Raw genomic sequence first — 12140 nt, forward strand, 5'->3', positions numbered from 1 at the left:
CTAGGCTATAAAGTTTATTTTGAACTTTGTCAAGGCAGGATAAGATCATTCTAGAAGCTCCTGCTCAGATATGGCAAGAATACTCCATCCTTGGATGTACCTGGCTCTTATAAATTGGTAGAGAATTGCATCAGCAGTGAGATATCTACTGGATCGATAGTGTGTGAACTATTTTAGAAATCAACAGGCTAAAATTTACACTTTATGGTGAATAGCAAATTAGTTCACACAAAGAATTACATTGCAATTTTGGCAATAATATAGTGGTTTACTATTGCAATTTTGGCAATAATATAGTGGTTTACTATTGCAATTTTGGCAATAATATAGTGGTTTAGTATTGCAATTTTGGCAATAATATAGTGTTTTACTATTGCAATTTTGGCAATAATATAGTGTTTTACTATTGCAATTTTGGCAATAATATAGTGGTTTAGTATTGCAAGAGTCATTTATGTAAATTCATACATCATCAAACAAATTGAATTTCTAACTTGACAGCGGCAATACAGGAAGGTTTTTGGCATTGTGCGATTCCACATTTGCCAGCCAAATTGTGTGTGACAGGAAATGTAGCACATGCTTACAGAACCCACAGTTGTTGACATTTTTCAGCCGGAATTCTTTACAATATTCAGATTTCATGGGAACGCCTTAAGGACTCTTCTAGAAAATTAACATTCCATCTCTCACAAGACACTGGCATCTTGAGAACCTCAGTTTTGAGGATTGCGCAAGGCGAAACTGATCACAATAAAGCAGAGCAAGAAAATTTTGTGAAGATACTCATCAAAGATTGAAAAAAAAAAAAAGAATTTTTTTAGTGATGACGTATATTTATGCTTTTCTGAATTCAGGCTCAGCTCCATGAACATACCCATCACCTTCTTTACAAACAGAAAGTAACTGTATGGTGTGCCATCGGATGAAATGACATCATGGAGCCAGGTTTCTTGGGGGTGGGGGGGGGGTGATGAGAATCAGATAAGGATGGACATAGACTGCTATATTACTCTTGTGCAGACAAAGTTTATTTTTTGCACTGAGGAGGAAAAGGGGAGTTGATATGTAACAGTGCGCATACGACCACGTTGGGAAATATCAGCAGGAGCTGTAGACTTGCGAAGATATTAGCAGCAGCAGCCAAAAAAAAAGCAAGTGTGTGTGAACTTGTGTGACAAGAAAAAGGTAAAATAGAACATCATGTGGGCAGAAGCCACTGGAGGAAATGACATCATGGGGGGGGGATGGCATCATGCGGGGGGGGGGGAATGGCATCATGGGGGGGGAGAATGGCATCATGGGGCCATACTTCTTGGATGGGGGCAGGGGGAGAATGGGCACACACGAACACATACACATGTTCAGATAATACATTACGACTATGTAATCCCTACAACCTTGAAAATGCTACTGTGAAACCTGACATAGTTATATGGAATGTCGGAGAGATTTGCAACCTTTGTTGAAGTGAGTGTTCCTAATGATGTAGGTCTGAACAGAGCTGAAAGAGAGAAACAGACCAAATATCAAGCTCTCATGTATGATATGAAAAGAAATTGACAATAAAAATTACTACCGAAACAGTAATAGAAAGTCGCTATGAAGCAAGCGAACAACAGAAGATATATTTGAGCGAAACAGCTTACCTTATAGGCTTGTATATACTTATGTTTATTAGCTGTTTTCTTTTCGGATAAAGTTAATGTGAAGAGAGAGATAAAGCGTCTTTCTAGGGCTTTCCTCGTCTAAATTTTATAGGATGGTGCTTTTGGGGGGGGGGGTATTTCATAGCATGTCTTTTTCGCATTAGCCACATTCGTTGATGCGAGGCTTAGATATCTGAATTGCATTTGAATTAACTGTTCAATGCAGTAAAAATGTATAAAAACTGGAATCTTAGGGAGGTATCAATCATACCAGTTATTATCATAGGTGCCACAGGGCTTATGAAAAAGGACCTGAAGTTCTACTTAACTAATATTCCTGGTGAACCAAGTGCAAAAGAGATTCAGAAAATTGCACTTAAGGGAACAGCGAGGATACTAAAAGGAGCTATCGGTTGGTTTCAATAAAAAGCAGGACAATGTTGGCAGCTGGTTTGGCTGCCCCATGCCCAAAGTTAAAATCTTCAAAGGAAGAAAAAAAAAAAAAATTTTCAGATGTCAGCAAGCATATGTGTGCACATAGACATGAAACTTGCAACAGAAATCGGGTTTTCAGAAAACGTAAAAATACTTTATCAAGGAAATACAGCGGTAATCTTATACATCCCATAAATCTTCACGGTTCTTGTACATTTACAAATATAAAAGCACATCTAGGCAGAAATAATAAACTACAGAGTGAAATGATAAAATTGTCGCCCGAGAAAAGACATGAATGAAAACCGTTTTTTTGTTGCAGACCATCTAGTAGTCGGCCAGTTGTGTACAGATCCCAAGAGTGATAGGACCCTTCTATCATGTCTGAAAGTGACGCAATGTTCAACGAGGGAGATTGAAAATACGGCTCTGTACAACTCGTGCTCTCTGCCGATCGAAGTTATGACAACAGGTCCATTGCCAACACCCTCAAAATGCATTGCTATGAATAACAGGGCTGTGCCCATGGTGATAAAAACAAAGTTTCTAGTCACAGTTATGGTCTTTGGTTTGGTTTCAAGTGAGAGCCACATCATGCCACCTCACATCTTCAAAGTCGGTTTGAAAGTCAACACCAAAATGTACCTGGATGTACTGAACTGTGTTGATCCTCTGGTACAATCAATGGTTACCCAAGCGTACAGTAAAGTCCAGACCTTAACATTTGACCCTGACCTTGAAAAGTAGTGTGCACCTTCCATAGGTTGGTGATCATCATGTCAGGTTTGGTCATGATCGGTTCACTAGTTTGTGATGTAGGAGAGTATATATGCATAGGACCTTTGACCTTTGACCATAACCTTGAAAAATGGTCTGCACTGTCCCTAGATAGAGGACCTTCATCATGCCAGGTTTGGTCATGATCGGTTCAGTGGTTTGGACTGTAGGAGAGTTGTACACACACACACACACACACACACACACTACTACTTATATATATATATATATAGAGAGAGAGAAAGCTTAATATCAACAAGCTACAAGTGATTCAAACTGTTCAACAGAAACTGTAGATATATTCTGGACCAGCAGGATAACTATATTACAAAATAATAACATAAACATTTTTGTATTGGAATGTATAAACACGTCATGAGACTAAACATGTTTGGAACACCCAAGTGACTAACACCGGGTTAACTGTGGAATTTTCATGGGTCCTGCTAGCCTGGATTAAAACTCTAGCAGTGTTTTGTTGTTGTTTCTCTTTGTATTTACAAATTCAATTAAAGATTAATTTTATTCTTTTTTTTTCAGGCTCTGCGTAAGACTTTCCTTTACGACTTTCATATTGAACATGGCGGCAAAATGGTGCCGTTTGGTGGTTGGTCAATGCCTGTCCAGTACAAAGACAGCATCCAAGACTCTCATCATCATGTGCGGAATCGCGTCGGAATCTTTGATGTCTCTCACATGATGCAGACAAAGATTTATGGAAAAGATCGAATTCCCTTTATTGAGAGTTTGACTGTGGTTAATGCGAAAATTCTCAAGCCTGGAATGGGTTCTTTAACCGTTTTCACGAATGAGCAGGGTGGAATAAATGATGACCTTATCGTGACCAACATGGACGATGGATACTTGTATGTTGTCTCCAATGCTGCCTGTGATCACAAAGATTATGCCAACATGGAAGTAAGTTGGAATTTTTGTTTATAACAATTGTCTACAGATTTTTTTTTTTATAAAAAAATCTATGGATATTTTTTATATGTACAAGCAAAAAAATTTCTTGATTTTTAAAAAAAATGTTGAAATTCTAAACATGTTGAAATCAATACCATCAACCATATTTTGAGCAAAATATTATTGAAAGTTTTTTTATTTTAATCTAAATTTTATTTTGATTTTAAACTTTTAAATTTTGAATTAAAAATTTTAATTAGAATTTTATTTTAAATTTTAATTTCTCCTTGTCCTACATGTGTGTCACTGCGATGAAGTAAGTTCAGTTGGCAATGTATAAAGTGTGTGTGTTTGTTATTGTTTTTGTCCATCAGCATATATGACATCATACGTAAACAAGTGTCGAGTAATTATTGTCTCTTATTTATTCCCCCTCTCTCTCTCATCCATTCTTATTCCCTTATTTTCTTTGGCTTTCTTCTGCCAACTGATCATGTTACTTCAACTGTTCTACATCTACAAACAAAACCAACAAAGTCTCCTGTTTTGTACAAAAGAAAACTGACTTTAATCACATTTTGCCACCTCTGATTGCTGACTTATTACTTTGCTGACTCTTGAACAAACATCGATCAGAAATTTTTTCCTTTTCTTGTAGAAACGTGTTGCTGAATTTCATGCGAAGGGCCTCGACGTAACGATAGAACGGTTGCCCCATTCTTTGATTGCTGTTCAAGGTAAACAAAATCTCGTTATTTTTACCATTTCAAAACAAAAAAAAATGAGCTATGTGGTCAACCATAGTCGAGGGCAACCGAAAGGCACCTTTTTCATTAGCTATTACAAAGAGATCTAAAGGAAAAGCGCCACTCCATTCTCAGAATTACTCCACTTGCCCTTGATCCTCTCCTTTATAATGCTGAGCGTTTAGCAAGAGGACATCAAGTGCCTTTTTTTTTTTTTTTTTTTTTTTTTTTTGTCAAGTCTTTGATATGACTCGACTGAGGTTTGAACCTTGAACTCCTGGCCCATTAGTAAACACTCTTACCAGTTTGCCAAATGAGGTGTAAAATAAATAGAAAACAAATGACGTTTTGGATCATTAGGATTTCTATTGTTTGCATCTGTGGCTGACATAACTTAAGACCTTCTTTCTTTTGTTGAACTCTGAGAATCTGAAAGAATTTTAAACGGGACCTCATGAATGACGAAATGAGAGAAAGCTAGCTCTGTGGACTAAAAGAGTTCTGTATAAATTCCCGAGTTAAACAAGACCTGAAAAATGTTTCTGAATTTTGGAAATAAGGATTAATTATTTGTATTATTTCAATTCATCAAACTACTGTTCCTTGAGTGTGATTTTCACGTTTCGGTCGATGTAACCTCCGACCTTTTTCAGGTATATCTTGTCAAACTCGGAAATGTTTCTGTTGAACTCGGGACTCAATTGTAAAAGTGATATTCTCCTGTAGGTTGAAGGTTCAATTCTCAGTGTGGGCGACGAAAAAATACATTTGCGAATTACTTAGGACCTCTATCCAGTCATGGCTGACGGAACAAGAGCATTCTACCCCCGTGAAGTAAAGGGTTCCGTTCGAAATTCTGTCCAGATTCCTGAGTTTGACAAGATACACCTGAAAAGGGTCGGAGATTACATCGGCTGAAAAGTCATGAAAATGACACTCAAGATAAGAATGGTCGTCCGATGAATCCAAATAATACAAAAGACAAAGGGTCAGAGGTTACATCCGAGATAAAAACAGTAATCCAATTAATATAGACTAGTGTGACCCGTGGAAATTCCATGGAATGAGAAATATATTTAATGAACAAATGTTTTGATAAAACTGATATTTTTCAAGATAACATAAAAAAGAAGTTTTTTAGACAGAAAAACTAATAATATACAAATAGTGTCGCTTGAATTTTAAATATAAAACTAATCAAAATGAGATAAACTAATAAGTATTAATAAATACTCAAAAACTAATATTGTGCTACATAGTTCAAGACAAATAATAAAATCACATTGTAAGAGGCAATCTTTAATTTATTTGTGTCCAGCATCTCTTGACAGACAATATTTTTTCCCCTGTTTCTTTTGAATGTTCCCTTTTTATGTAATGTTTTACTGACTTTTTTTTTCTCCAATGGAGAATTGCTGCATGTCGAAATTGCAAATATCTTTTTGCCATCATTTACAACAATAATCATATATTAGTATAATGATATTTGAAAACGAGGCAACATCAAATGGAGGTCACTCTCATATTCTTTCCAGAGTTGTCAGATTGGCTTTTTAAAAGCAAAATTTCACGAATTTGGCATTTAAAATCATTTTTTTTTTTTTTTTTTTTTTTTATTTTAATCAGTTTTGCCTTAAAAAATTGTATTTGGCTTATTTGAAAGGTATGAATGAACCAAGGAAGAAACAGAATATCATTTTGATGATCAATCCTCATCTCCAAAATATATGAAACTGTTACGTGTAAGGATATGTTTTTAGTTTGATACTAACTTAAAAATTAGCAGAAGAGGAAGTAGACTGATTTTTTTTTTACTTGAGTTATCACTTATCAAGGCCCAAATGCCACTTGAGGATATGGATTAATGAATGTAAAATAATAGTATAGTAATCGTTAATGGTGTAAATTGGATAACATTTTATTATTTATAAGGACGGCTCAACAAGAATTTGTTTACATTGGATTTGAAAGCTATCATGTTGTATTCAACCGGGAAGCATGCCAGCGAAAACAGCGCCCGTGGAACGACGCCGTTCCACAAGCGGGCAGTCTGGGAAAATTTGTTCATGGAATCTGCATTTTAATTTAGGCACAGATAGAGAGTGGGGAAAATCGTTTATAGTGGTTGTAGCTAGTTGAGTGGTTTTGTTAAAGTTTATTCAACAACTTACATTGCACAAGACGCTGGATGCGTGATGATTAAAATCTGATGCAACGCGTTTTGTTTACCTAAAACTTTCATGTCGAACCTCTTTCTTAAGGGCGATAACTCTGGCTTTTTCAGTCCAAGGGGAATAACTTTATCTTCAATCCAAGGGAAGTAACCTTTTCTTCAGTCTAAGAGAAATAATGATTTTTTTTTTTTTTTTTTTACCTAACGGAAACGCTTTTGCTTTATATAAAAAAAATACTTGTCAGTTTCTAACTGTTAATATGCTTTACAAAAATGTTTTTTAATTTTACTATTGAAATATTTTTTCTAATAAATTTGCACATTTTTTTCCAATTAAATAATAAAAAAAAATACCTCTCTCATACTAAAAACTGACAAAAATAATTTCAAAACTTCAAACATTTTTAGGTTGACCCCCAAAATGCCACTCATGCAACAGTTAATAAAATTCATAATCTTTTATGCAATATAATCATATTTGATACAAATAAAATTCAACAAGTTTCCGTCATGTATGTTCAACAGGTTTAGCGTTGTTCAGTGATATGGGAGACGTTTCGTTTTGGTGATCGTATTATCAGCTTGATGGTCTACTAATTATGTATGACAAATGAAGGCGTGAAATAGCATGACCAACGATTAATTATAATGCCAAAAAATGTGTAAGTCACATCTAGGTGAGAAACTCGTACGTAAACGGGTTTTACTAATTGAGTATGAAAAAATAAGGGTCGACAAGTGTCGGATAACTGATTCTACTGATTGTGTGATATTTAGGCACGACATTCAAGCAACCTGGGATTCTTCTGTCAAGAACAAGAAACATCCGATGTTTACTCTTTGGCATTTTTGGGGGGTAAAAAAGTAAATATTTTTTCTTTTAACTTAAGGAATATTATATATATATTCGCCGTAAGTCAGAAAAAAAACAAAAGAAAAAACTCTTTAATATATAATCTATATATTGATATGATAGTGTGTGTTATTTTCTGTCACGCTTACATCCAGGTTGTTTAATTGTTATGTATTTCCATTTCTTGTAATAAATAATTTTACTAAGAAGTCCTCATAGTTTTGGTTTCAGTTTCGATTATAGCTAATGATACTCTAATAATCTTTTTTTTTTTTTTAATAATTTTATCAAGAATTCGTCATAAGTCTTGGTTTTGGTTTCGATTTTAGCTGATGGCACCTTAGTAATCTATTTTTTTTATAAATGATTTTATCAAGAATTCGTCATAAGTTTCGGTTTTGATTTCGATTATAGCTGAAGAAACTAGTTATATATATTCATAAGTTTGGGATTTAATTTCGATTCAAGCTGATGAACCTAAGTCATATAGATATTTTTTTATTTTCGAAATCACAACTTTATAATAAATCGATAGAACATTAACTCTATAATAATATATATGAAATCTTCAAGAATTAAAATATATACATATATATTTTTTTTTTTTTTTTACATGGAGTCATCACTTATCAAGGCCCAGAAGCCACTCGGGGATAATGGTTATTGCGTGTTCAGTAATCAATGGGATAGTGTCATAGTAATCGTTAGTATTGGAGATTTGATAAAGTGTCTTACTTGGGGGGGGGGGCGATTCATCAGGAATTTGTTTATATTGGACTTGAAGACATCCAAGTAGTCAAGTGGGAAACAGGCAAACGGAACAGAGTTCCACAGTCGTGCAGTTCTAAGAAAGAAGCTTTGTTCATGGAATCTACATTTTGATTTAGGCACAGATAAAGAGTGGGGAAAATTATTGACAGTGGTTTCAGCTAGACTGGTGTTTATCATGAAATATTGGCGAGGCGGGGACCAGAGATTGGAGCTCAAACAAGTTTGATCGTTTAGTGATATTCATGGATATTTAAGTGTATTTTATGACCTGGCTATGCCGGGGATCTCTGCTAGCTTTTTTTTTTTTTTTTTTTTTTTTTTTACACAGTGGTCACCACTTATCAAGGCCCGGAAGCCACTCAGGGATAAGGGTTATTGCAAGTACAGTACGTTAGTGTGGAGATTTGATGAAGTGTTTACTTAAGGGGACGGTTCATTAGCTTAGATAAATACTTTTGCAGTTTTAACAAAAAACCTACAATAATATCAAAGCGTCTCTATTTACGCTGAACATCTACAGAATGTCAACATCAATATATTACATGTGAATCGGTTTCCTGTGGAATTTCCACAGGTCTCGCTAGTTTTTTTCACTAGTTTTTTTTTACTAGTTTTTTACTAGTTTTTTTTTTTACTAGTTTTTTTTTTTACTAGTTTTTTTTTTTACTAGTTTTTTACTAGTTTTTTTTTTTACTAGTTTTTTACTAGATTTTTTTTTTACTAGTTTTTTACTAGTTTTTTTACAAGCATTTTTAGCTAAAAAAACGAAACAGCAAGAGAATATTTTGTTATGTCTAAATATCACATGACTCAAATCAGCAGGAGTTTTTTTTCTTTTTTTACAAAGGAGTCTCAACTTATCAAGATCCAGAGGCCACTCAAGGATAAGGGTTAATGAATGTATGGTAGTCAATGGGACAATATCGTAGTAATCGTTAGTAGTGAAAATTTAGTAAATTGTCATACAATTGTTGTACAATTGTCGTATATAAGTGATCTGAGGTATGATCCCGAATGAACTTCACACTCACCCTTACCCTTTGCTTTCAGATTTTTTTCATCCATGGAATTATGTGAAAGATTTATCAAAACAATCTGTCATGAATCTTTGTTTTATGGAGGAGTTTTCCACCCCAGCGTCAAGTTGCAGTTTCCACCATTGTTTTCATCTCTATGCAAACTGGACATATTCAACCATTACTGCCGACACTATTCTTTGTGTCTGCTGGCAACAATTTCTCCAATGGTACAGTTTGCATTCGATCCAGGATCACCCATCCCCCCCCCCCAATATTTTCTTGCCAGATGCCTTTGTTGGTTTGACCATGCTCTTTGACGACACTACAGTGACTTCATCTGTGATGTCATCGACCCAGCACCACCACCACCACCAGACTGGAACAAATATCATGGTGGCCAACTTAAAACCTGACTCAGGACAGTGAAGAAGGATGCTGAAATGATTCTGGGGCCTCACCTTTATGAGGTCCATCACTGGAACCACAAACGGCTTACACTCTTAACAGAAGCAGCTTTAGATCACCATGATCACATAGTGAACTTTTTCTTTTCTTTTTTACAAGGAAGGTTCTACTTATCGAGACCCAGAGGCCGCTTGAGGATAAGAGTTAATGAGTGTACAGTAGTCATCAGTACAACCGTATAGTAATTGTTAGTTAATGGCAATTTGGCATGATTTGATTTGGGAACGGCTCAACAGGAACTTGTTTACATTGGACTTGAAGACGGCCATGTTATAGCCAACTGGAAAGTAGGCCAGTGGAACAGTGTTTCACAGGTGGATAGTTCAAGGAAAGAAGCTTTGTTTATGGAACATGCGTTTAGATTTAGGCACTGATAGAGAGTGAGGGAAATTATTGATAGTGGTTGTAGCTAGATGAATGTTTTTGTGAAAGTTTGGAAATGTTCCAAAAATGAATTTTGTTGTTTTAATTTTTTTAGTGAATCAAACTTTTCTCACAAACAATTGTTTTCTTTTATTGTTAATTTAGCTGTGGAATAAAGATTTCTTTCAGTTTTTATATAAAACTCAAATTCAACGGCCATTTTCCTTCTAACAATATTATATATTATATAAGTTTTTAAAATAAATATTTTAACATTCATTTATTACTTAATCAGGTATACATATCTGTCATCGGTCCAAACTAAATAATTAAAAAAAATAAATAAATTGTATGTCAGGGGTGTGATTTCCATTATAGAAACATTGATTTAATTTGAATAAAATAAAATATTCATCAAGTGCGATTGAAAGCCAAATTACAACGCAATATTACAAAAATAAACAAATATTTTACTTGTTTGAAATTTATAATTTAAATATATTTCATAGTCAAACTTCATCCTCAGTATTTTGTTTCTTTTTGTTTTCTTCTTCTTTCTTGCCATCTGGTGTAAAGTTGGAGAAAGAAAAGTCAGTAGTAAAGATAACGGAACTCACACCCTTGACATTAATATCGCGTAGCCAACGCACCGTTCCCAACATTTCAAAATGACAATGCGTGGATCTTTACTACTGACTTTGTTCAGTCTTGAAAGACAAAGGATACCCCCTGTAAGGGCAGCTGCGTAGATAATTATGTGGTAAATGTTGTGAAATCTCCACCCACACCTCTCTTGAATCGATACTGCTCGAGTCCAGTGGCAAGGAGAAATCCAGGATGACTGGAAACAATACTCAGATAAGCAGAGAGCACATACAGTACCTAGCCTTCCCAAATGGTCACCCATCTGGTACTGGCCAGGCTCATTGTTGCTTAACTTTGGTGATCTGACAGCAACCGGTGTGTCAAATGTGATAATGCTATATATAAGTAATGACTACCATATTCAAGTTATTTGCTTGACTGAACTGCACTCTATGATCCCCCCCCCCCCTTGCCAAACTTTCACAAAAATCACTCGACTACCTACAACTATTACAAACGATTTCTCCCACTCTATCTGTGCCTAACTCTAAACACAGATTCCATGAACAAAACTTCTTTCCCAGAATTACCCACCTGTGGACACACACTGTTTCGTTGTCATGCTTCCTGGTTGAATACAACATAGTAGTAGCCTTCAAGTCCAATGTAAACAAGTTTTTGTTGATCCGTCCTCATAAATAATCAAATTCTACTCAATTTACGTCATTAACGATTACTACACTATTGGCTTACATTCATAAACCCTTATCCTCGAGTGGGCTTTGGGTCTTGATAAGTGGTGATGCTCAAGTATTAAAAAAAAAGGTTTAAAGTGCCCTTAAACAAATATTCATGCAGATGTAAATAGTTTTCACATTTAAAGTCAAGAACGAAAATGGGCTGGCTGTGACCATCATGCGACCGGAGGAATAAGAAAGGCAGAAAAATGTAGACTGGGCGAGATGGATGATGACGAGAGACTTTTGAGTTGTGTTGAGACAGGAAAGTAACGGTAATAAATCTTTTGTTAAAAAATAAAAAAATGCAGTCCCGGATTTTTATTTATTTTTTCTTGATTGTATGTAACGGTAGTACACCATGTGTGCATTTCAATAAGAACTGTGTAGCGTTAATGAATAGTGATATGGCGCAAAATAGTACAAGGGTCCAGGGGTTAATACCATGCAAACGGTAAATTTGCGACGGGTTTGAATATCAGATTCGTTGTCGGCGACCCCGAAAACCTACCAAAAACAAATTTTATTGGTCGGTGTTCTGTTGTAGTTAAAGTTTGGTAAATGTTTACTTAAACTACTGATCAAAACAATTTGGTTATTTCAAGGTTTAAAGTAAGCATTTACCAAAAATTAAAAAAAAAAAAACTCCGAAGACCCC

General features: G+C 35.1%; 1 protein-coding gene across 1 annotated transcript in view; it reads left to right on the plus strand.

Annotated features, from left to right (window-relative positions):
• The window catches only part of LOC145293691 (aminomethyltransferase, mitochondrial-like), a 60723-nt gene that overhangs the window by 23416 nt on the left and 25167 nt on the right, over window positions 1–12140 (plus strand). Inside the window, exons 2-3 of the mRNA XM_080140101.1 lie at window positions 3402–3779; window positions 4429–4507. Of these exons, the coding sequence (XP_079996227.1) occupies window positions 3402–3779; window positions 4429–4507 (457 nt within the window). The remainder of the gene's footprint in view (window positions 1–3401; window positions 3780–4428; window positions 4508–12140) is intronic.

The sequence above is a fragment of the Euprymna scolopes genome, chromosome 15 (assembly GCF_053919585.1).
Source record: "Euprymna scolopes isolate OS-2025 chromosome 15, ASM5391958v1, whole genome shotgun sequence".
In the NCBI taxonomy this organism is placed as follows: domain Eukaryota; kingdom Metazoa; phylum Mollusca; class Cephalopoda; order Sepiida; family Sepiolidae; genus Euprymna; species Euprymna scolopes.